We start from the raw sequence: 27057 nt of genomic DNA on the forward strand, positions 1-27057 counted from the left end.
ACTGTGGCAGCTGGGGACTATGCACTGGGGCGGCCAAGGGCATGAGGCTGGGCATGGCACATGACATCGCTAGGTGTAGCTGGGCCTAGCACACCACGGTAGCTCAGGATGCACATGGCTGGGCTCTGCACAGTGATTGGAGTGCTGCTCTGTGGCTGGACTGGAGGGCACTGCAACAGCTGTGCCCTGGGCAGCTGGGCAGGGTGCACGGCTTTAACAAAATCTGTGCTGAGCCCGGGGCTGAAATAGCAGGCTTGGAGTGTGCAAGTCCTCGGGAGAACTTGTGGTGGTGGAGCACTGCTAGCAGGTTAGGTAGTAAGTGTGTGTGTAGCCCTGCCTCATGAAGGTGGCTCTGTGTTTGTGTTGGGGGGCTGGGGAAGACAATGGTGCTCCCAGCTCCCTCATTTTTAGAGAAGCCCCCCCACCCCCAACATTGTCTGAAATCAGTATGAGCAGATCTGTCTCCCCTTTTCCCCCGGCATTGTGTTAATGCTGTTTTTATGTTGCCTTTCTGCTCAGACTGCTGTCTCTTTAAAGGGCAGTGACCAAGTTATCACCAGCCCTCCCTGCTTGTCCAGTATGATTCAGCAGACTTTTTTTTTTTTTTTTAATTTTCTTTTCAACGTTTATTTATTTTTGGGACAGAGAGAGACAGAGCATGAACGGGGGAGGGGCAGAGAGAGAGGGAGACACAGAATCGGAAACAGGCTCCAGGCTCCGAGCCATCAGCCCAGAGCCTGACGCGGGGCTCGAACTCACGGACAGCGAGATCGTGACCTGGCTGAAGTCGGACGCTTAACCGACTGCGCCACCCAGGCGCCCCAGATTCAGCAGACTTTTAAAGCTCAAGTCCCACTGGTTTTACAAACTCACAGAATTTAGCCCTTCTGGTTTTCAAAGCCAAATTTATGAGGATTTGTTTTCCCTGTGTGAGCTCCCTGGTGCAAGGGCCCCTTTCCTTGCCCACTCCATGCCTGCAGCTCCCTCCTTCCCACGGATAGCCTCCTTCACCTTTCTGAGTTTCCTAACTTTTCAGATGCAGTTTCTTCTCTACATTTAGTTGTGGAGTTTGTTCTGCCAGTCTTCAGATCACTCTCCAGTTTATTGACTTGAATATGGATGATATCTAGTTGTAAATGTGAGATGGGGTGAGCAGAGGGCTCTCCTACTCTGTTATCTTCCCCAGAACTTTTCTTCTCTCTTTTCCAACCTCACAAATTAGACACAATTATTTTATTTTATACTCCACTGCTTAGGTTTACCTACATGCTTAACTTTTTTTGTACTTGCCATTATATCTAGTATCTCAGACCTACAGATGATTTTTCTTCTTGGACTACATCCTTTAGATGTACCTTTTAATAAGGATCAATTTGTAGAAGACTTCAGCTTACAGTATATTTATTTCTTACTCCTCCTCAACCACACATTCTCAGAATTTTCATGTTATCATTCCTCTGTTTTCTGGATGCTGCTGTTGCTGTTGAAAAATCAGATGTTTTTCCACTTATCTTCCCTTCTAAGTAATCTTCCTCTGTCTTTGTCTACTTCTAAGAACTTCTTATTTTTATTCTGCTGTTTTATTTTGTGATATGTGAGTGTGGTTTTGTTTTCATTTATTCTGCTTGGTTTTTGTTTGGCTCCCTAAATATTAAAATCACTGTCTTTCAGCATTCTGAAAAAAAAAATCTCTGCCATGATCTCTTCAAATGCTTTCTGCCTTCCATTCTTCTCTTTCTTCTTTCACTCAGTTTCATTTTTTGCCTTATTTTTCATATTTGCCATTTCTGTCTCTTACTGGTCTTCTTCCCCCCCCCTTTGATTTCTCTTTTAGATTATTGGTTATCTTTTTATTAAGATTTCTGATTTTTAACTTTTAGAATGTCTACTTGTTATTTTCTAAGTCAGCTTAGTCAAGTTTGAAAATTTTTGCTTCCTTTAATCTTCTCTATACATGTAGAAGTAAAACCTTATTTTATGTTCGATATATCTTAATTATAGTACTACCGTCTTTGAGGTTCTGAATATGTATTTTGTTGTTTTTCTGACTCCTTGATTGCTTGTTTTCTTATGTTTAATGACTTTTCTGATTTTGAAATCATTTTTCTTGGTATTTTATTGTAAGAATACTTTGAAACCTGAGTTTAAATTGCAGTCTTAAAAAAATGATTGATACTTGATTTTACCAGGTGTTTTAGAGCTCTACCAACCTGAGACCACTTTATTCTAAACTTTTGCTTTTCATTTTTTGGGGGGGAGTGTTCTGGAGCCTAGAGCCACACAGGGCCAAGATCATGACACAGATGTGGTCTTATCGTATTTCTTTCTCTTTCTTTCTCTTTATAGGGAAATTTTATTTATTTATTATTTAAATTTTTTAAATGTTTATTTATTTTAGAGAGAGAGAGAGAGAGTGAGCGAGTGGGGGGAGGAGCGAGAGAGAGGGAGACACAGAATCCAAAGCAGGCTCCAGGCTCTGAGTTGTCAGCACAAAGCCTGACAGGAGGGCTTGAACACATGAACTGTAAGATCATGACCTGAGCCTTAGTCAGATACTCAACTGAGTGAGCCACACAGGTACCCCATTTATAGGGAAATTTTAAATCCTCGATTATACTCTAAGGATATCCTACTTCTAGTACTCAGGTTTTTGGAGGGAGGTTCTCAACTCTGACATTCTTTCATTCTCTGGCTTCAGTTGTGTCTTCCAACTGCAAGGCATGTAGCTCATTAGAATCCAGATTCTAGGTTGTCAGGAATTGCTATGCTATCCTCAGGATAAAGATGGGCTCCAGATCTAATACAATAGTAAATTCAACATTTCTTGTTATTTTTGACCAGAAAGAATTTCTATTAATTTACCAACAACTCAGCCATGTATTTAAAATATCTTATTTTTTGTTTTTAGAATTTATTAGAGTATTATGTTCTGATTTGTTATTATGAACATATCTCTAGAAACAACGGCCCTATTATATCTTTTTTTTTAATATGAAATTTGTTGTCATATTGGTTTCCATACAACACCCAGTACTCATCCCAACAGGTGCCCTCCTCAGTACCCATCACCCACTCTTCCCTCCCTCACACCCCCCATCAACCCTCAGTTTGTTCTCAGTTTTTAAGTCCCTTATGTTTTGGCTCCCTCCCTCTCTAACCTCTTTTTTTTTCTTTCCCCTCCCCCATGGTCTTCTGTTAAGTTTCTCAGGATCCACATAAGAGTGAAATATATGGTATCTGTCTTTCTCTGTATGACTTATTTCACTTAGCATAACACTCTCCAGTTCCATCCACATTGCTACAAAAGGCCATATTTCATTCTTTCTCATTGCCAGGTAGTATTCCATTGTGTATATAAACCACAATTTCTTTATCCATTCATCAGTTGATGGACATTTAGGCTCTTTCCATAATTTGGCTATGGTTGAAAGTGCTGCTGTAAACATTGGGGTACAAATGCCCCTATGCATCAACACTCCTGTATCTCTTAGGTAAATTCTTAGCAGTGCTATTGCCGGGTCATAAGGTAGATCTATTTTTAATTTTTTGAGGAACCTCCACACTGTTTTCCAGAGCAGCTGCACCGGTTTCCATTCCCGCCAACAGTGCAAGAGGGTTCCCATTTCTCCACATCCTCTCCAGCATCTATAGTCTCCTGATTTGTTCATTTTGGCCACTCTGACTGACGTGAGGTGATATCTGAGTGTGGTTTTGATTTGTATTTACCTGACAAGGAGCAACGTTGAGCATCTTTTCATGTGCCTGTTGGCCATCTGGATGTCTTCTTTAGAGAAGTGTCTATTCATGTCTTCTGCCCATTCCTGCACTGGATTATTTGTCTTTCGGGTATGGAGTTTGGTGAATTCTTTATAGATTTTGGATACTAGCCCTTTGTTTGATATGTTATTCCCAGTCTGTTGGTTGCCTTTTAGTTTTGTTGATTGTTTCCTTTGCAGTGCAGGGGGTTTTCATCTTAATGAAGTCCCAATAGTTCATTTTTGCTTTTAATTCCCTTGCCTTTGGGTATGTGTCAAGTAAGAAATTGCTGCGGCTGAGGTCAGAGAGGTTTTTTTCCTGCTTTCTCCTCTAGGGTGTGATGGTTTCCTGTCTCACATTCAGGTCCTTTATCCATTTTGAGTTTAATTTGTGAATGGTGTATGAAAGTGGTCTAGTTTCATCCTTCTGCATGTTGCTGTCCAGCTCTCCCAGCACCTTGTTAAAGAGACTGTCTTTTTTCCTTGGATACTCTTTCCTGCTTTATCAAAGATTAGTTGGCCATACTTTTGTGGGTCCAATTCTGGAGTCTCTATTCTATTCCATTGGTCTATGTCTGTTTTGTGCCATTACCATGCTGTCTTGATGGTTACAGGTTTGTAGTAGAGGCTAAAGTCTGGGATTGTGATGCCTCCTGCTTTGGTCTTCTTCTTCAATATTACATTGGCTATTTGGGGTCTTTTGTGCTTCCATACAAATTTTAGGATTGGTTATTATAGCTTTGAGAAGAATGCTGGTGCAATTTTGATTGGGATTGCATTGAATGTGTAGATAGCTTTGGGTAGTATTGACATTTTGACAATATTTATTCTTCCAATCCATGAGCATGGAATGTTTTTCCATTTCTTTATATCTTCTTCAATTTCCTTCATAAGCTTTCCATAGTTTTCAGCATACAGATCTTTTACATCTTTGGTTAGATTTATTCCTAGGTGTTTTATGCTTCTTGGTGCAATTATGAATGGGATCACTTTCTTTATTTGTCTTTCTGTTGCTTCATTATAGTGGGTAAGAATGCAACTGATTTCTGTACATTAATTTTGTATCCTGTGACTTTGCTGAATTCATGTATCAGTTCTAGCAGACCTGGTGGAGTCTGTTGGGTTTTCCATGTATACTATCATGTCATCTGCAAAAAGTGAAAACTTGACTTCATCTTTGCCAATTTTGATGCCTTTGATTTCCTTCTGTTGTCTGATTGCTGATGCTAGAACTTCCAACACTATGTTAAACAATGGCGGTGAAAGTGGACATCCCTGTCGTGTTCCTGATCTCAGGGGGAAAGCTCTTAGTTTTTCCCCATTGAGGATGATATTACCTGTGGGCTTTACATAAATGGTTTCTATAATGTTTAAGTATGTTCCTTCTATCCTGACATTCTCGAGGGTTTTTATTAAGAAAGAATGCTGAATTTTGTCAAATGCTTTTTCTGCATCAATTGACAGGACCATATAATTCTTATCTTTTCTTTTATAAATGTGATGTATCACGTTGATTGATTTGCTAATGTTGAACCAGCCCTGCATCCCAGGAATGAATCCCACTTGATCATGGTGAATAATTCTTCTTATATGCTGTTGAATTCGATTTGCTAGTATCTTGTTGAGAATTTTTGCACCCATAGTCATCAGGGATATTGGCCTGTAGTTCTCTTTTTTTGCTGGGTCTCTGTCTGGTTTAGGAATCAAAGTAATACTGGCTTCATAGAATGAGTCTGGAAGTTTTCCTTCCCTTTCTATTTTTTGGAACAGCTTGAGAAGGATAGGTATTATCTCTGCTTTAAATGTCTGGTAGAATTCCCCAGGGAAGCCATCTGGTCCTGGACTCTTATTTGTTGGGAGATTTTTGATAACTGATTCCATTTCTTTGCTGCTTATGGGTCTGTTCAAGTTTTCTATTTCTTCCTGTTTGAGTTTTGGAAGTGTGTGGGTGCTTTGGAATTTTTCCATTTTTTCCAGGTTGTCCAGTTTGTTGGCATGTAATTTTTCGTAGTATTCCCTGATAATTGCTTATATTTCTGAGGGATTGGTTGTAATAATTCCATTTTCATTCATGATTTTATCTATTTGGGTCCTCTCCCTTTTCTTTTTGAGAAGCTTGGCTAGAGGTTTATCAATTTTGTTTATTTTTTCAAAAAGCCAACTCTTGGTTTAATTCATCTGCTCTACAGTTTTTTTTTTAGATTCTATATTGTTTATTTCTGCTCTGATCTATTTCTGCTTTTAGATTCTATATTGTTTATTTCTCTTCTTCTGCTGGGTTTGGGGTGTCCTTGCTGTTCTGCTTCTATTTCCTTTAGGTGTGCTATTAGATTTTGTATTGGGGATTTTTCTTATTTCTTGGGATAGGCCTGGATTGCAATGTATTTTCCTCTCAGGACTGCCTTCACTGCATCCTAAAGCGTTTGGATTGTTGTATTTTCATTTTCATTTGTTTCCATATATTTTTTAATTTCTTCTCTAATTGCCTGGCTGACCCATCCATTCTTTAGTAGAATGTTCTTTAACCTCCATGCTTTTGGAGGTTTTCCAGACTTTTTCCTGTGGTTGATTTCAAGTTTCATAGCATTTTGGTCTGAAAGTATGCATGGTATGATCTCAATTCTTTTATACTTATGAAGGGCTGTTTTGTGACCCAGTATGTGATCTATCTTGGAGAATGTTCCATGTGCATTTTAGAAGAAAGTATAATCTGTTGCTTTGGGATGCAGAGTTCTAAATATATCTGTCAAGTCCATCTGATCCAATGTATCATTCAGGGCCCTAGATTCTTTATTGATCCTGTGTCTAGATGATCTATCCATTGTTGTAAGTGGAGTATTAAAGTCCTCTGCAATTACCACATTCTTATCAATAATGTTGCTTATGTTTGTGGTTAATTGTTTTATATATTTGGGGGCTCCCATATTCAGCACATAGACATTTGTAATTGTTAGCTCTTCTGATGGATAGTCCCTGTAATTATTATAAAATGCCCTTCTTCATCTCTTGTTACAGTCTTTAATTTGAAGTCTGGTTTGTCTGATATAAGTATGGCTACTCCAGCTTTCTTTTGACTTCCAGTAGCATGATAGGTAGTTCTCCATCCCCTCACTTTCAATCTAAAGGTGTCCTCAGGTCTAAAATGAGTCTCGTGTAGACAGCAAATAGATGGGTCTTGCTTTTTTTTTTTTTTTTTTTTATCTATTCTGACACCCTATTTCTTTTGGTTGGAGCATTTAGTCCATTTACATTCAGTGTTATTATTGAAGGATATGGGTTCAGAGTCATTGTGGTGTTTGTAGGTTTCATGCTTGTAGTGATGTCTCTGATACTTTGTGGTCCTTGCAACATTTCACCCACAGAATCCCCCTTAGGACCTCTTGTAGGGCTGGTTTAACGGTTATTAATTCCTTCAGCTTTTGTGTGTTTGGGAAGACCTTTATGTCTCCTTCTATTCTGAATGACAGACTTGCTGGATAAAGGGTTCTTGGCTGTTTGGTTTTTTTTTTGTTCATCACATTGAAGTATTCCTGGCATTCCTTTCTGGCCTGCCAAGTTTCAGTAGATAGGTCTGCAGTAGTCTTAAGGGTCTCCCTTTGTAGGTAGAACCTGTTTATCTCTAGCTGCTTTCAGAATTTTCTCTTTATCCTTGCATTTTGCCAGTTTCACTATAATATGTCTTGCAGAAGATCGATGCAAGTTACATCTGAAGGGAGTTCTCTGTGCCTCTTGGATTTCAATGCCATTTTCCTTCCCCAGATCAGGGAAATTCTCAGCTATGATTTGTTCAAGTACGCCTTCAGCCCCTCTCTCTCTCTCTTCCTCTTCAGGAATTTCTATTATATGGATATCATTCCTTTTTATTGCATCATTTAGTTCTCTAATTCTCCCCCGATACTCTTGGATTTTTTTTATCTCTTTTTTTCTCATCTTCCTCTTTTTCCATACTTTTATCTTCTAATTCACCTATTCTCACCTCTGCCTCTTCAATCCATGCTGTGGTCGCCTCCATTTTATTTTGCACCTCATTTATAGCATTTTTTTAGCTCCTCATGACTATTTCTTAGTCCCTTGATCTCTGTCGCAATAGATTCTCTATACTTTTTTCAAGCCCAGCAATTAATTTATGACTATTATTCTAAATTTTTGTTCCATTATATTACTTAAATCGTTTTTGATCAGTTCGTTAGCTGTCGCTACCTCCTCCAGTTTCTTTTGAGGAGAATTCTTCTGTTTCATCATTTTGGGTATTCCCTGGAGTGGTGCAGAACTGCAGGGCACTTCCCCTGTGCTGTCTGAAGTAACTTGTGTTGGTGGGCGGTGCCGGAGTCACACCCTATGTCTGTCCCCAGCCCACCACTGGGACTGCAGCCAGACTGGTGTGTACCTTATCTTCCCCTCACCCAGGGCAGGACTCACTGTGGAGTTGTGTGGCCCTTGTCTTGGCGATTTGCACACTTCCAGACTTGTGGTGCAGCTTTGATGGGATCTGGTGTATTAGCCAGGGTGGATCTGCAAGGTGCACAGGGATGGGAGGGGTAGGCTTAGCTTGCTTTGCTGCAGGTGGTCCCCTGCAGCAGGGGCCCTGGAGCACCAGGAGGGAGGCAGACCCATCGGAGGGGTGGATCCACAGAAGCACAGCATTGGGTGTTTGCACCATGCAAGCAAGTTTGGTGACAGGAACTGGTTCCCTTTGGGATTTTGCTGGGGCGTGGGGAGAGGGAGATGGTGATTGCCAGTGCCTTTGTTGCCCTGCCAAGCTGAACTCTTCTTCCAGGGCTCAACACCTCTCCCTCCCGGTGTCCTCTCACCCTCCCTGCTCTCTGAGCAGAGCTGTTGACCTTTAACATTCCAGATGTTAAGTCCTGCTGGCTGTCAGAACTCACGGAGTCTGGCCCCTCAGCTTTTGCAAGCCAGACTTCAGGGGTTCTGACTTGCCAGGCAGGCTGCCCCTTCCGCCCTGGCTCACTCCCACCAGTCCGTGTCATGTGCACCACCTCACCACCCTTCCTACCCTCTTCCATGGGCCTCTTGTCTACTCTTGGCTCCGGAGAGTCTGTTCTGCTAGTCTTCTGGCGGTTTTCTGGGTCTATATCTTTTACAAATATATTTCAACCCTCAGAGGGACTTATATTGTAATGTAAACTTCTCCATCCAGCTCCCTCCTCTCATTACGTTTTTATTATCTTTCATGTTATACTTCAATTCCTGCATTTAGAAGGATAAATTCCTATAGTTTTGATTTCTCTTGGAGATTGAAGAAACTTTATATAGTGACTGGTAAAGAAACAACCTGTGTGTTGCTGAGCTAAAGACCTTCTTCAGTCTTCCCTAATCTGAAAGTTGAATGGCTTTTTGAGTTCATCGCCATTACTGAGTGGCCAGCATTACCTTTGGAATCCCTCTATTTTTCTTAAGAACCGTGAAGAAAATGCTACACCTAAGAACATCTTCCAAAATGGATGCTGCTCTCGCTGCATGAGGAGATTTTGAGTATCCATGGGTTTCCTGGGCATATCACAGCTTCCTAGGGGCAGTTATATGGCTTGAAAATCCTCCTGTGGTTTTTATGTGTTTGGGGAAGCTCTAAAATTTAATAATGCAAAGATACTGATTTGTGAAAAATCCCAGAATGATGTGTTTGGTGCCTTCTGGTTCTGCATGTGTGCAAGCTATTGACATTCCTCCCTTTAAATTGCTTCTTATACAAGAAGCAGTAGCAATATAAAGGAGGAAGCTTACTGCTATTTCACAGAAGGTGCTAGTGACATGACTGACTTCTGCTGGGGAAACACAAGTGTTAATAGTCAAGCCTGGCAGGAAAAGATTTTCAGTTTATTTCACATGTTTTAATGTGTAATTGTAATTTTATATGTATATGCTATTAATGATTTTATCTTCACAATTACCTACTATTAAACAAACCTTTAACTTTACCTTTAATGGTGTGTTTATATATACTTCTGGTAGGGTCATATAACTGTTTAGAACTATGAAAATTCCTTGCTATTTAGAAAATGCCCTTTAACCACATTTGGGGTAAGTATTGGAGGTGTAATATGCCAATTAGAGATTACCTTTTTATAGTAAAAATATTCTAGAATTCCACACTAATACTAGTAATATAGAAATATGTCTTAGGAGGGGTGCCTGGGTGGCTCAGTCAGTTAAGCAACTGACTTCAGCTTGTGTCATGATCTCATGGTTTGTGCTGACAGCTCAGAGTCTGGAGCCTGCTTGGATTCTGTGCCTCCCTCTCTCTCTCTGCCCCTCCCCTGCTCATGTTCTGTCTGTCTCTCTTAAAAATAAATAAAAACATTAAAAAAAGAAATATGTCTTAGAGTTAATATGCAAAATGAAAGATTTTCTTCCATATTTCATCTGTGGTTAATCAAAAATTTAATCATTATAGTATGAGAGAAATTCGCAGAATTGTCCAAAGGAAAAAAAATTCCAGATGAAATTTGGAAAGAAAAGAAGAATTGATGGATTAGACAGCTGCTTCTAAAAAGAAGCTGGAGGTGCAATAATATTGTGTAAATTATCAGAATTAATCTTGGTACCAGTTAAATTGTAGGATGTGAGAAAATATGTGGGGGAATGGAGTCTGAGAAGTGGTTTGGAATAAATAACACACAGGTTGTTCAAAATTTTAAAAATTTTGACATGAGGGTTTAATGAATGACTTACATCTTATATCAAGTATTTAGAATGTAGGGTGCCTGAGTGGCTCAGTTGGTTAAGCATCTGACCTCGGCTCAGGTCATGATCTTGGTGGTTCCTGAGTTTGAGCCCTGCTTCAGGCTCTGCACTTGGGATTCTCTTTCTTTCTCCCTCTCTCTCTGCCCCTTGCTCACTTGTGCCTTGTCTCTCTCAAAAATAAAATAAAAAAAAAATTTAGAATGTGTCACTCCAAATGCATGGTCATCTAGAGACAAAGAGCTTGAAATAGTTTAAAGAAGCAGGTCATACCTGTGGAAAAGGAAAGATTTTGAGAAGGAATGGAGTTGAAACATTAAGATGGAATGGACTTGAGATTTGAATATATCTATATGTAGAACACTAATACTTATCAAAAGTCCACAGGACCTCTTAAATAGGACTGCTGCTGATTTTGCAAATGGAGACTGCCCCCCCCTCAAATCGGAAAAGATCCAAAACAGAAACCAGTTTTTGATAGGAAGAGATAGAAGGATAGGAAGAGAGAGGCACAATGGAGGTTGTTAAGGCCATGCAGTTGCAAGAGGGTAACTGGAAAAAAATCAGAGACTATCTTAGTACTGAAAATCCTCAAGAATGTTTGTCTGAGACTGTTTTACTTAGCAGCCTTCAAACTTGACACCCTTCATCACGGAGAGCATGCCAATTCAGTTAGTCTGGCCAAGAAGGAAGCAGTTAAAAAAAAATCAAGTTGGCAAGTGTAAATAGTAGTATCACATGCGGACAGTGTGTTCTTAGCCAAGCACATTGTTTTGTGCAAAGTATGGAATATATTGGTTAAAATTAATTTTTGTAGTCATTAGTATTTTTGTAGCCATGAATATGTGTCATGGAGCATCTTGAGGGCAACATTTGAAATATGTAGGTCCTGCTCCACGTTTTATGATGACCTACATGTTGCTCATAATTTTTTTAAAAATACAGTATTATTCTTGAAGATGATGTCCTACTTTGAAAATGAAAACATCATCAGGGAATTCTAAAAGTTACAAATAGTTGAGAGAGGTTACAAACTAATTTTCAAGGTGATTGTTGCATTTTAACATAATGATAGAAGAAAAGTTAATCTTTGATCTTAAAAAATGGTTGGCATCAAATACAAAATTAACATATATAAGTCAGATGCATCTGAGAGAGTAATATGACACAGAATGAGTTTAACTTTAAAAGGGAGACTTATAATTTGTTTAAAATATTTAAAACAATCATTCTTATGTCCTAATATTGAGGGGTTTTTGCAATGCAAACACAACTTACTTTCACTTGTCTTTATGTTTTTCCTTTATAGATTTGGAGATTTTATATAAGAAACTTCTTTGGCTTTAGTTGTCAAATAGTGGTTAAACACATATTTGAAACTTAAGAACCAGAACTAAAATGAGCATTTCCTTGTGGTATCATGAGCATACCATATAACAATAGCCAAGACATTTTATGTTCCTGACTTCTTATAGAGTCTGAGGGAGAAGACAAAACCAACAATCCAAAATCCATTAACTCATTTATCAAGATTTCCTCAAATTCCTCTTATCTGAGACCATTTTTTTCCAAAGATATTTTGTGCAAAATAATTGTCATGGCAGATTATAAAGTAGATATGCAATTCATCAATGCCTCTATGCATAAGTTTAACCTTTGGATCACACAGAATGACCAAGGAGGGAATGGCCCAGTTATTCTTAAGTCTTATAGAATTATCTTCCTGGTTGTTCTTTCCAATGTTGACAGATAATTGAAGAATTGGCTTTAAAAAATCCACATTAAACACTCTCATGTAATTGTTGAAGAGATGCTGTTGAAACTGATCATCACAACATACTACACTTCTTTTGAAGAACTCATGGAAGAAATTTTTCACAGAAGTTAAATTTGCTTCTCTTATAGACATTGTGAATGTCTGAACTACCATGTTTTCTTCATTACTTTGTGTATTCGTTGTTTGCCAGGCCTGCCATAATAAAATACCACAAGGTGGGTAGCTTATATAATGGAAGTTAATTTTCTCACATTTCTGGAGACTAGATAAGATCAAGATGCTGGCAGAGTTGATTTCTCCTGAGTCTTCTCTCCTTTACTTACAGATGGCTGCTTCTTGGTGTTTCTCTGTGCACACGTGTCCCTGGCCATCTATTCCTCTTCTTATAAGGCCAACAGTTCTATTGGATTAGGGCTTCACCCTTATGACCACATTTAACCTTAATTACCCCTGAAAGACCTTATTTCCAAATATTGTCACATTGCGAATTAGGACTTCAATATATGAATTTTGGTGGAACATAACTCAGTTCATACATTTTGATAGCTAGGAATTGGAGAACAAAATCTGTGTGATAAAAATATCAGAAAATATTTGATACTGTCTTTCTACCTATATTTTCCCTTTAATCTGGCTTTGTTATTTTCCTTTTTCATATGTACTATATTTTTTGTAAGCTATCTTGAATCTCTTTTATAAGACACGGAACACATAAACAAACAAACAAATAAATAAATAAATAAATTCTCATCTGTAATAGATTTGTATGGATATTTTTTTCACTGAAATGATCAGTAGGAACTGTATTCCTGGGTGCCAAAAGATGCTGGAGGAAGTACAATGATCATACTCCTCTGAGTATTGTCAAACAGAAAAGTACTTAGGCTGCAAAGCAGACCAAAAGTTTCTTTGAGGTCTTTAGGAATTCCAGTCCAGGAGACACAGATTCAGGAGGAACCTGAGGGAGGAGAAAGACAGAGTATATAAAGGCAAAACCCTCAGGCTTCTATAAGTTGTTTTGAAAGAATTATGACTGGTGTAGGTAAAAATAATTAACTTTAGTCTATTTAGGGTATGTTACTATGCTAGTTGTTAGGTTGGAATTCAGTGATATAAGCTTCATTCTGAGACCTGCAACACGATGTAGCCATTTGTGCCCAGCACAGTCTAAAAGTTATGTTCCATCCACTTGTAGTTGTGCATTTCCCCAGTGGTCTCCTGGATCCTGACATTCTAGGGCCTTTGACATTCCTGACTCCATCTTGAATGTTTCAGTTCATAGTATACTTACAAATTTACATCAGTGTTTAGGTTTGTAATATAGATTAGAATGGAATGGTTCCTTCTCCCTTTGATAATAGAACATTAGTGAAATTAGAATTTTACATTGAAGTTGTTTTCCTACTTATGTCAACTCTTCTTTCTCTATTCTAGAAAACCTTACTGAAGAAAGAGCAACAGCCTATCCAACCAGAACCAAAGCCACCCAGGTATATCTTTATGTGATAGCAGAAAAGTATAACTTAATGTGCTTGTTTTGGTTTTATCCTGACTTAGGTTTCTAGGTTTAAAGATGTGCATGTGATTGAAAGCTTGAGTTTTTAACATATATGTTTTAGTGTTTCCATTTAATTTGACTAAGGCAAGGAGAAAAATAATCTTTTTTTTTTTGAGTATATTAATGATCATTCAGTAGACCAGGCTGAAGCTTACTGTGTAGTAGCTGAGAAAATCAGTGTAAACAATAGTATGTAATGTTTCATCTGTTTTGTTTATTAGAAACAGTGTACTATAATTCACTAGGGTAAAAGCATGTCTTTCAATGACTCTGAGAGAGTGTTAAGATTTCTTTGCTGTTATATGTATCAAATTTGTTAACAAACTTGTGAAAAACTATTGATTTTATGAGATAGATTGGACAGTGTGAGGGAAAGAATGGATTGTGGAAAGGTAACGGTGAATGTTCTCAGAAAGGGAAGTTTCACACTTGTGCTTTCTTATTTACTGGTAATACATTCATTCATTAACCCACCAAATATTATTTAGGACTAATGAGGTGCAAAGCACTGTGTGAGGCCATCCAGATACATATAGTAAAGGGGTACACCTTGGAGACTGAAGTTTGTCAGAAGCTACCAGTTTGGAACTCTAAGCCTCCAGTAAATACAAATTTATTTAAATATATTATTCAGGCTACCTTCTTCTTTATATCCTTCTTCATTCCTCTTCTCATTTACTCAAAATATGTGGCTCTACAAGGTCCATAATTCCTCCTCCATAATTCCAAAATTCAGAAAGCTCCAGAAACTGAAAGTTGATGTCACTTAAGGTGGTACTAAAATTATTTGGTGTCAAAAACCTGACCTCAAGTGACAAGTGATTATGATTATTCAGTTTTTACTTTTCCTATTTTATGTGGATATTCACATTTTGCCTACATATTAACATTAATTACATTAGCTAATTAATATTGATGTGTTTTGTATCAGGACACTGCCTCAGACCCTGCTCGAGTATTACATAATATATGATAAATATACTATATTAATTTCCTAAAATTTAAAAAAAATATGATTTCCAAAATATATATGACTCTAAGTTTCAAGTACTATGGAACTGCACTTATGGAAAATCTAGGCCAAATATGGCTATGAAAAATGCAATGCAATTATTTAAATATTCAGTAAACAGGGGTGCCTGGGTGGCTCAGTTGGTTGAATGTCCGACTTCAGCTTAGGTCATGATCTCACAGCTTGTGAGTTCAAGTCCTGCGTCAGGCTCTGTGCTGACAGCTCAGAGCCTGGAGCCTGCTTCAGATTCTGTGCCTCCCTCTCTCTCTGCCCCAACCCACTCACATTCTGTCTCTGTCTCTTTCAAAAATAAATAAACATTAAAAAAAATTAACAGTTAACAGCTGTCCAGTTTAAGATTGGATATTACTGGAGACCTAGTCTTATAATAAGGTTAGCCATAGCACTCAGTCTGGACTTATTATGTACTTGACTTTGTACTTTCATATAACTCCTGTTAAGAACACAATGAAGAAAGTATTTTTGTTATCACCATTTTATGGATGAGAAAAGTGAGGTTGAATATCTCATTTAGGGTCATCCAGCTAGTTGACAATGGAGCTAGATTCAAACCTAGGTTCTTCAATTATAGACACATAGCTATGATACTATAAATTGTGCCAGAATGATCTCTGACTAAAATTTCAACCTCTGTTAAGGCAAGGATTTTTGATTCTGTTTGCACTTTTATTTAAAGCTCCTCACATAATCTCTGGAATATAGCTGAACCCAGTAAATACAATTGCATAAGTGAACAATGTCCAGAGGTAAAGGAAAAACAGATTTGTGTTTTGTTTTTTTGAGAAAATTTTCTTTCAGTCTTTTATAGTTTATTCATTTAACAACAAATATTAAACACTTGCTATTTTATGTGCTAAAGACAGCGTGAAAAAGATAGACTCTTTACATCGATGGAACTTAAAGCCTAGGCATACTTTTCATTGCTGTTCACAATGGAAGTAGTTAAAAATTGGAGTTTAAGTCCCATCGAGTGATGGGGAGTTAGTGAGCACCTCATTCTTTCCATAGAAATCTTAGAAGGCAAAAACCTAAGCAGTGGAAACTGTGTCTTAGGACTAAAGGATTCACCTAAGTACTAAGGACAAAACAAATTGATTTGCCCTAATGAAAGTGTAAAATCAAGCCTTGACAAGTTCAAGATGATAAACTAGTAATTTCGCCACCAAATAGAATGAAAAAAACAAACAAACCCAACATTCTGTCAAGGACAGTAACAATTCAGAATCTGTATAATGTAAAATGTTTAGTATACAACAAATAAAATACTAGACATGAAGAAACAGGAAAATATGATTTACATCAAAGAAAAAGATATCCCAGATGTTGGAATTAATGGGCAAAGAGCTTTAAAGTAGCTATTGTTAATGTTCAAGAACTTAAAGGAAAAGATGTTCATAATAATAGAGAATGCCAGCGGGGAGAGGGCCAACATGGTGGAGAAGTAGAGGGATCCATACGTCCAGCGTCTCTCAAACAAGGAAATGTAGAAGCCAAAGGACTTTGAACACCAGAGCCTGGGAGGAAAAGAGACTGAATCTACTAGAAAGAAAATGGGAAAGCTGGAAAAAAAATAGGTGGGTAACTACCAACTGGGGAAGATAAAAAAAAAAAGGCTGTGTGGTCACGGAGGGGAGGGACTCCCTTCTGCAGATGGACAAAGGGAAGAGAAAGAGTGGCTAGGGGAGTGCAGGACCATAGCTGGACAGGAGAAAGACCGCAGACGAGACTGAGAGGGATCCGGTCTCTAACTGTGGGGCTTTCTTCAGACAGGGGCTGACTCTCTGTTCCCGAACCTGGGGAGGAGGGGAGCCAGGCCTGGGTGTGGTGGTAGGTCATAGGCTCAGTATGCAGCTGGAGAAAGTGGTTCCCTCCCTGGAGGGCTGTGCGATAGTACAAAACCTGCCTGCATCTGCCACCCCTGGGCACAGTGGCTGGGTGGAGGGCACAGTCTGCAGGAGTATAAGGCGGCCGTTTGTCTGGAGTGCTGTGGGAAAAGACAAAGCCTGCCTGTGTGCGCCACCCTGGGGGCTTGAGGCGAGGGCAGCAGCTCTCAGTTTGCAATAGGAGAAGTCGGTCCTCCCTGAAATGCGGTGGCACAGACAAAGCCAGCTGGGACCACATATCGCTGCACAGAGAGGTGCTTCCCTAGTGCCAGAGCGCACAGAGTGGGACTTTGAATCCTAGCCAAACGCAGGGTCAGGGCAGTTGGTGGAGTGAAAAGGACCGCCCTGTCTGCACCCACGACACATTGAGGACGACTCAAATGGAGTCCACTGAGTCTGGCTCCGTGGAGAAGAGACTGGGGGAATCACCATCCCCCCCTCACCCCACCACCACCACCACCGAGGTGGGGCCTCAGGGATCACTCCCAGGGCCCATAGTGGAGGTGGTTTCAGATTTCGCCAACACACATGCCCTTGCACTGGGTAACTGCGTATCCACCGGAGCAGCACAGACCCTGCAGATAGCCCCTCCCGACAAGTGATTCAGCATTGATTCAGCATTGCCTGGATTAACTCTAGGTCAATTCTGGATATATAGATATATTCTAACCCCCTCCCCCATTTTCCTCCTTATCTCTTCCCTCCCCTAGGCTGGTTACTTTGGTTATTGGTCTATCTAAACAGATATATTTAATCCATTGTCTTCATACATGTTCTACACCTCCTTCTTTTTTTTTTTTTTTTTTTTTTAACGTTTATTTATTTTTGAGACAGAGAGAGACAGAGCATGAACAGGGGAGGGGCAGAGAGAGAGGGAGACACAGAATCTGAAACGGGCTCCAGGCTCTGAGCTGTCAGCACAGAGCCTGATGCCGGGCTCGAACTCACGGACCATGAGATCATGACCTGAGCTGAAGTCGGACACTTAACCGACTGAGCCACCCAGGCGCCCCTCTACACCTCCTTCTTTACACTCCTTTCTCTCTCTCTGGAATAATCAAGCCATATAGCTTCTCTGTCTGGGCAATTTTATCTTCCTTTCGTTTTCCCCGCCTCCTTCTTTATTTTCCTCCCTCTGGATTAAGCCTTTTAGTCTCTCTGGCTAATCATCGTTTATTTCCCCCCCCCCACCCCCCTTGTCATTTCTCTCTTTGTATGTGCTCTTCCATAAGCATCACCTCCACCCTCTTCTTTACTTGTAGTCAGTGTTTATGGTTTTTTTGTTTTTAGTCTTTAAGTTTTTGTTTTTGTTTATTTGTTTGTATTTTTTGTTTGTGTGCTTGCGTGTTTTTGTCTCCTGTTTGTTTCCTCTACAGGGCTACTCCAAGGAACAAATCAAAGCACACCTGGTGGAGGGCACAAAATATTACTATGAGCAGGGTAATAAAATAACCAAAGTCACAACAGAGAACAAGTAACAATCCCCGAAAAAAACACCTCTTGAAGGGCCAGGCCCTGGACCATGTATAATCCTACTTTAACATGGCAGTGCTTGCAGGTGCAGAGCACACAAGCTTTTAAAACGCATAAGGGACAGAAAACTAGCCAAAATGACGAAACAGAAGAATTATCCTCAAAAGAAACTCCAGGAAGTAGCGACAGCTAATGAACTGGTCAAAACCAATTTAAGCAATATAATGGAACAAGAATTTAGAACAACAGTCATAAAATTAATCCCTGGGGTTTAAAAGAGCATAGAGGACAGCAGAGAATCTATTGCTACAGAGATCAAGGGACTAAAAAACAGTCTTGATGAATTAAAAAATTCTATAAATGAGGTGAAAAGAAAATGTAGGCAGCCATAGCACGGATTGAAGAGGCAGAGGAATGATAGGTGAATTAGAAGATAAAATTATGGAAAAAGAGGAAGATGAGAAAAAGAGAAAAAAATCCAGGAGTATGAGGGGAGAATTAGAGAACTAAGTGATGTAATCAAACAGAACGAATTTCGTATCATAGCAATTCCAGAAGAAGAAGAAGAGAGAGAAAGGGGCATAAAGTGTACATGAACAAATTATAGCTAAGAACTTCCCTGATCTGGGGAAGGAAAATGGCATTGAAATCCAAGATGCACAGAGAACTCCCTTCAGATGTAACTTGCATCGATCTTCTGCACCACATATCATAGTGAAACTGGCAAAATACAAGGATAAAGAGAGAATGCTGAAAGCAACTAGGGATAAACAGGCCCTAACATACAAAGGTAGACATATAAGGGTAGTAGCAGACCTATCTACTAAAACGTGGCAGGCCAGAAAGGAATCACAGGAAATCTTCAATGTGATGAACAACAACAAAAAAATGCAACCAAGAATCCTGTATCCAGCAAGACTGTCATTCAGAATGGAAGGAAAGATAAAGGTTTTCCCAAACAAACAAAAACTGAAGGAATTCATCACCACTAAACCAGCCCTACAAGAGATCCTAAGGGGGATTCTGTGAGTGAAATGCTGCAAGGACCACAAAGTACCAGAGACATCACTACAAGCGTGAAACCTACAGACATCACAATGATTCCAAACCCATGTCTTTCAATAATAACGTTGAATGTAAATTGACTAAATGCTCCAACCAAAAGACATAGGGTATCAGAATAGATTAAAAAACAAGACTCATCTATTTGCTGTCTACAAGAGACTCAGTTTAGACCAGACGACACTTTCAGATTGAAGTGAGGGGATGGAGAACTATCTATATCATGCTACTGGAGGTCAAAAGAAAGCTGGAGTTTTACTTATATCCAACAAACTAGACTTTAAATTAAAGGCTGTAACAAGATATGAAGAAGGGCATTTTATAATAATTACAGGGTCTACCCATCAGGAAGAGCTAACAATTATAAATGTCTATGCACCGAATATGGGAACCCCCAAATATATAAAACAATTACAAACATAAGCAACCTTATTGATAAGAATGTGGTAATTGCAAGAAACTTTAACACTCCACTTACAACAATGGATAGAACATCTAGACAGAATAAACAGGAAACAAGGGTCCTGAATGATATATTGTATCAGAGGTACTTGACAGATATATTTAGAACTCTGTATCCCAAAACAACAGAATATACTTTCTTCTTGAGTGCACATGGAACATTCTCCAAGATAGATCACATACTGGGTCACAAAACAGCCCTTCATAAGTATAAAAGAATTGAGATCATACCATGCACACTTTCAGACCACAATGCTATGAAGCTTGAAATCAACCACAGGAAAAAGTCTGGAAAACCTCCAAAAGCATGGAGGTTAAAGAACATTCTACTAAAGAATGGATGGGTCAACCAGGCAATTAGAGAAGAAATTAAAAAATGTATGGAAACAAATGAAAATGAAAATAGAACAATCCAAACGCTTTGGGATGCAGTGAAGGCAGTCCTGAGAGGAAAATACATTGCAATCCAGGCCTATCTCAAGAAACAAGAAAAATCCCCAATACAAAATCTAATAGCACACCTAAAGGAAATAGAAGCAGAACAGCAAAGACACCCCAACCCAGCAGAAGAAGAGAAATAATAAAAATCAGAGCAGAAATAAACAATATAGAATCTAAAAAAAAAAAAAAAAAACTGTAGAGCAAATCAATGAAACCAAGAGTTGGCTTTTTTAAAAAATAAACAAAATTGATAAATCTCTAGCCAAGCTTCTCAAAAAGAAAAGGGAGAGGACCCAAATAGATAAAATCATGAATGAAAATGGAATTATTACAACCAATCCCTCAGAAATATAAGCAATTATCAGGGAATACTATGAAAAATTACATGCTAACAAACTGGACAACCTGGAAGAAATGGACAAATTCCGAAGCATCCACTCACTTCCAAAACTCAAACAGGAAGAAATAGAAAACTTGATCAGACCCATAAGCAGCAAAGAAATGGAATCAGTTATCAAAAATCTCCCAACAAATAAGAGTCCAGGACCAGATGGCTTCCCTGGGGAATTCTACCAGACATTTAAAGCAGAGATAATACCTATCCTTCTCAAGCTGTTCCAAAAAATAGAAAGGGAAGGAAAACTTCCAGACTCATTCTATGAAGCCAGTATTACTTTGATTCCTAAACCAGACAGAGACCCAGCAAAAAAAGAGAACTATAGGCCAGTATCCCTGATGACTATGGATGCAAAAATTCTCAACAAGATACTAGCAAATCGAATTCAACAGCAAATAAGAAGAATTATTCACCATGATCAAGTGGGATTCATTCCTGGGATGCAGTGCTGGTTCAACATTAGCAAATCAATCAACGTGATACATCACATTTATAAAAGAAAAGATAAGAACCATATGGTCCTGTCAATTGATGCAGAAAAAGCATTTGACAAAATTCAGCATCCTTTCTTAATAAAAACCTCGAGAACGTCGGGATAGAAGGAACATACTTAAACATTATAGAAACCATTTATGTAAAGCCCACAGGTAATATCATCCTCAATGGGGAAAAACTAAGAGCTTTCCCTCTAAGATCGGGAACACAACAGCGATGTCCACTTTCTCCGCCATTGTTTAACATAGTGTTGGAAATTCTACCATCAGCACTCAGACAACAAAAGGAAATCAAAGGCATCAAAATTGGCAAAGATGAAGTCAAGCTTTCACTTTTTGCAGATGACATGATAGTGTACATGGAAAACCCAATAGACTCCACCAAAAGTCTGCTAGAACTGATACATGAATTCAGCAAAGTCTCAAGATACAAAATCAATGTACAGAAATCAGTTGCATTCTTATACACTAACAATGAAGCAACAGAAAGACAAATAAAGAAAGTGATCCCAGTCACAATTGCACCAAGAAGCATAAAATACCTAGGAATAAACCTAACCAAAGATGTAAAAGATCTGGATGCTGAAAACTATGGAAAGCTTATGAAGGAAATTGAAGAAGATACAAAGAAATGGAAAAACTTTCCATGCTCATGGATTGGAAGAATAAATATTGTCAAAATGTCAATATTTCCCAAAGCTATCTACACTTTCAGTGCAATCCCAATCAAATTGCACCAACATTCTTCTTGAAGCTGGAACAAACAATACTAAAATTTTTATAGAACCACAAAAGACTCTGAATAGCTAAATAATATTGAATAAAAAAACCAAAGTGGGAGGCATCACAATCTCAGACTGTAGCCTCTGCTGCAAAGCTGTAATCATCAAGACAGCACAGTATTGGCACAAAAACAGATACATAGACCAATGGAATAGAATAGAGTCTCCAGAATTGGATCCACAAAAGTATGGCCAACTAATCTTTGACACAGCAGGAAAGAATATCCAATGGAAAAAAGACAGTCTCTTTAACAACTGGTGCTGGGAGCGCTGGACAGCAACATGGAGAAGAATGAAACTAGACCACTTTCGTACACCATTCACAAAAATAAGCTCAAAATGGATGAAGGACCTGAATATGAGACAGGAAACTGTGGGAGATGCAGGAGAGAAGCATCAAAGGAAAAGGCTTCAAAATGGAAGGGCTGGAGAAGGTGCAAGGCCTTAGGACATTTTTACACAGCTGAACAAGGCTGCGGCTTGTAAGGAATGCCTAGAGCCATTAACATTTTCCAAGGCTGGTTCCTCCTTCACACCTGACCCTTCCTAGTGTTATAGAAACCAATTAACTAGAAATTCAACCTTGAAAAGCTAAATTAGGTTGATTAACACACTTGCTTAGCTGACTTTATGCACGTAGTCTTTAGCAATTATCCTAATAAAAAGAAGCTTCATTCTGGAGTCAGGGCCTCATTCCCACTCGAGTATGAGGACCTTCACTTAACTGCACTTTTTTTGTGGACTCATCTTTTGCGATTACAGCCATACTCCCTGCAACAGGAAACCATCAAAACTTTAGAGGACAAAGCAGGAAAAAATCTCTCTGATTCCAGCTGTAGCAATTTCTTACTTGACACATCCCCAAAGGCAAGGGATATAAAGCAAAAATGAACTATTGGAACCTCATGAAGATGAAAACCTTCTGCACTGCAAAGGAAACAATCAAAAAAACTAAAAGGCAAACAACAGAATGGGAAAAGATATTTGCAAATGACATATCGGACAAAGGGCTAGTATCCAAAATGTATAAAGAGCTCACCAAACTCCACACCCCAAAAACAAATAACCCAGTGAAGAAATGGGCAGAAAACATGAATAGACACTTCTCCAAAGAAGACATCCAGATGGCCAACAGGCACATGAAAAGTTGCTCGGTGTCACTCCTCATCAGGGAAATACAAATCCAAACCACACTGAGATACCACCTCACACCAGTCAGAGTGGCTAAAATGAACAAATCAGGAGACTATAGATGCTGGTGAGGATGTGGAGAAACGGGAACCCTCTTGCACTGTTGGTGGAAATGCAAACTGGTGCAGCTGCTCTGGAAAACAGTGTGGAGGTTCCTCAAAAAATTAAAAATAGATCTACCCTATGACCCAGCAATAGCACTGCTAGGAATTTATCCAAGGGATACAGGAGTGCTAATGCATAGGGGCACTTTTACCCCAAAGTTTATAGCACCACTTTCAACAATAGCCAAATTATGGAAAGAGCCTAAATGTCCATCAACTGATGAATGGATAAAGAAGATGTGGTTTATATATACAATGGAATACTACATGGCAATGAGAAAGAATGAAATCATGCCATTTGCAGCAACATGGATGGAACTGGAAGGTATTATGCTAAGTGAAATAAGTCAGGCAGAGAAAGACAGATACCATATGTTTTCACTCTTATGTGGATCCTGAGAAACTTAACAGAAGACCATGGGGGAGGGGAAGGGGAAAAAAAGTTACAGAGAGGGAAGGGGGCAAACCATAAGAGACTATTAAAAACTGAGAACAAACTGAGGGTTGACGGTGGGTGGGAGGGAGGGGAAGTATGTGATGGACATGAGGAGGGCACCTGTTGGGATGAGCGCTGGGTGTTGTATGGAAACCAATTTGACGATAAGTTTCATATTAAAAAAAAATAATAGACAATGCCAGTGCAGAAATAGAAACTACAAAATAATCAAATAAAAATTCTGAAAGTGAGAAATATGGTATTGATATGAAAATACAATTGAGTAGGTTTAACAGCATGTTGGAAAATGCAGTAGAAAAGGTCAGTAAACTTATAGATCAATGGAAGCTAATCTGAAGCAAAGTAAACCATAATGGAGAAACAAAATGAACAAAACCTGACTGACCTATAATCTAATATCAAATGGACTACCATATATGAATTGGAGTCTCAGAAGGAGAAGAGAAATAAAAAGAGGCAGAAAAAAAAAAACAGTTGAAGTAATAATGGCTGAATTTTTCCTAAATTTAATGAAAAACTTCTTTACATATCCAAGATCATCAAATATAAGCAAGATAAATACAAGAAAAACCCCATGAAGACAAGTATAGTCAGAGTTGAGAATCAAAGGCAAAGAAAAAACTTTGGAAATAAGCACGGAGCTGTGGGGAATGTATATTATAAGAAAAGTTACAATTTTAGGAATGATGGATGTCTTCTCATCAGAAATGATGGAGGACAGAAGGCAATGAAATTATATAAAGTTCTGAAAGAAAAAAAAACTATCAACTGATAATTTTATATCTAATAAAACTATCACACAACATTGAGGCTGAAAAAGCAATTTGCAGTTAAATTAAAGAAATGAGAATTTATTACCAGATGATATGCCCTTCACAAATTTTAAAGAAAGTTCTTCATGCTGAAAGGTAATGACATCTGATGGGAACTTTAATCTATAAGAAGAAATAAAGAACATTGAAAATAGAAAATATATGTTGATCAGTTTGAAAGAATAATTTTTAAAAATTTCTTTAAAATTGACCATTTAAGGCAAAATTATAACATTATTATGTTACTTATAAGTTAGGTAGATACAAATATGTGTGACAATAATAGCAACAGAAATGGAGCTATTCTCTTGCAAGTTTCTTTCATTTTATGTATAGCAGTATTAATTCTAAACAGAGTGTGGTAATTAAGAATGCATATTACAATTCCTAGAGCAACCACTAATACAAAAAGGCAAACCTAAAAGATACTGCAGAAACTGAAATGGAATACTAAAAACTAAATGGAATACTAAAAGAAAACAGGAAAGGGGAACATATTGAGTGAATAAAAAACAAATACAAAATAGACTTAAACCCAACTGTAGCAACATTTATATTAAATATACAATGTAAACATTATATGTAAATGAAAGAGCTTCTCAGGAGGGATAAAAAAGCAAGAACAACTCTCAGCTCTCTCTAAAACATGAATGTAAAGACATTAGTTGGAAGTAAAAGGATAGAAAAAGATAAAACAATGAACAAAAGCTAGCAGAAGAGTGCTAGAGTGGTCATATTAACATCAAAGTACTCTTCAAGGACTATTTCCAGAGATAAAGAGGACACTTCATAATTGTAAAAGGGTCAATTTTCAGAATTAGATAATAATCCTAAATGTAAATGCCTTAGTAATAGATTCAATGTAAATAAAGCAAAAATTGACAGGATTAAAGAGTAAAATGGACAACTTCATAAGTATGCCTGGAAATTTTTCCCATGCCTCTTTTAGTAATAGGAAAATTAGTCAAAAGAATAAATAGTGTTATCGCAGATTTGAACAAGCTACCAACTAATTTGACCTAATTGACATTTGTACAAGACTACATTCAACAACTGTGCAATATACATTCTTTTTAAGTGCACATTTAACATTCATTATAGAAATAAGAAAGCAATGAAATAAATAACAGAGAAACAATATAGCAAATTTATAAATCCAAAAGTTGATTCTTTGAAAACAATAATAAATTTTGTAAGGTCGTTACAAAACTTATTAAGAAAAAGAAGAGTTAAAACACAAATGCCAATATTAAAAATAAAGGGATGTGAATGACTTCATGCCTACTATGTGCAAAACAACAAAGATTAAAGGACAAATTCTTTGAAAAAAAGATAGCATGCCAAAACTGAAACAAGAATAGATAGAAAACTTGGATGACTCATGTCTAGTAAAGAAATTTAATTTGTTATAAAAAACCTTTCCCCAAAAAAACTTGCTTTAAAGAAAAGAAAGCTATTTTTTATAACAATTTAATGGTGATAAACCAGCTGATATTATGTCTTTTTCCTATAAATATTCTCTACCTGATTAGTTTGACCAGGAAGTCTTTTTTTTTTTTCCCTCATAGGTGTCACTAAATTAAAATCCAGGCCAGCCCTTTCAATGATTAAAAAATTGTACAGTCTGAAAGATGAGTGTTTATTATAGTTATTTCACTGGAGCCAGCCAGCTAATCTGGATGCTAAACATTTTCCTGTACAGTCTACCATCTGTTACAGGCATAAAGAGCTGTGGCAAAGTTTTGCAGGGATATATAGCTTATTTTTGCAGGGAAACCTTAAACATTTTAGAGAATGATGTCTAAAGGGAAGTTTAGAGGTCTTTTGATTTAATCCTTTTAATTTGTAGTTGAGAAAACTGAGATTCAAAAAGATTAAGTAACTTCTTCAAGGTCACAAAAGTAAAAAAAAAACAAAAACAGAACTGTTGACTAGGATCCAACCCTTAATTCTCAGTATTCTTTTTTTTGTTTTTAATGTTTATTTATTTTGAGAGAGGGGGGAGGGGCAGAGAGAGGGAGAGAAAGAGAATCCCAAGCAGGCTGTGCACAGCCTGACATGGGGTTCTATCCCACAAACTGTGAGATCATGACCTGAGCCGAAATGGAGAGTCAGATAGATGTTCAACTGACTGAGCCACTCAGGCACCTCCCTCAATATTCTTACCAGTCATGCTGCTTTATGCCATTTGTGATATTAAATTTTAACTGTCTTTCTGATGCTCACTGAAGAAATGTAGACTGAAACTGTACTTATTGAATTAGCAAATCTTAGAGTGGCTCTAGTGATTAAAAAGTGTCACTAGAATAGAATCCCAGGGAGAAGGAAGCAATGTGAAAATAAAGTGGTGAACAATATAAAACTGTAAATACAAAACATGCAGGCAGTTTCACTGAAAATATCTTAGTGAAACAATATTAATATTTTCTTGTTTACCTGAAATCCCACACCATTTCTGTCATAGAAATTCCAGAAAACTTTAAAATCCAAATGTTGAGACCTTATAAGCTTGACCTGAATGATTTTTCTTGTTAGAAAGGAATTTCCCATATATTTTCAGCTCAAGGTTTCCTTACAGCCTGCATGAGGCAGGGTGTATTATAACCTTCTGTCAGTCATCAGTCAACTTCAATGGGGTACTGGCCAATTTCTAAAGCACATTTGCATTTCAAGGGTA

General features: G+C 38.1%; 1 protein-coding gene across 3 annotated transcripts in view; it reads left to right on the forward strand.

Annotated features, from left to right (window-relative positions):
* The window catches only part of IQCM (IQ motif containing M), a 468312-nt gene that overhangs the window by 207886 nt on the left and 233369 nt on the right, over nucleotides 1-27057 (forward strand). For all 3 annotated transcript variants that reach the window (XM_045466083.1, XM_045466099.1, XM_045466092.1), the window contains exon 9: nucleotides 13666-13721. In XM_045466083.1, coding sequence (XP_045322039.1) covers nucleotides 13666-13721 — 56 coding nt within the window. The remainder of the gene's footprint in view (nucleotides 1-13665; nucleotides 13722-27057) is intronic.

The sequence above is a fragment of the Leopardus geoffroyi genome, chromosome B1 (assembly GCF_018350155.1).
Source record: "Leopardus geoffroyi isolate Oge1 chromosome B1, O.geoffroyi_Oge1_pat1.0, whole genome shotgun sequence".
NCBI classification, from domain to species: Eukaryota; Metazoa; Chordata; class Mammalia; order Carnivora; family Felidae; genus Leopardus; species Leopardus geoffroyi.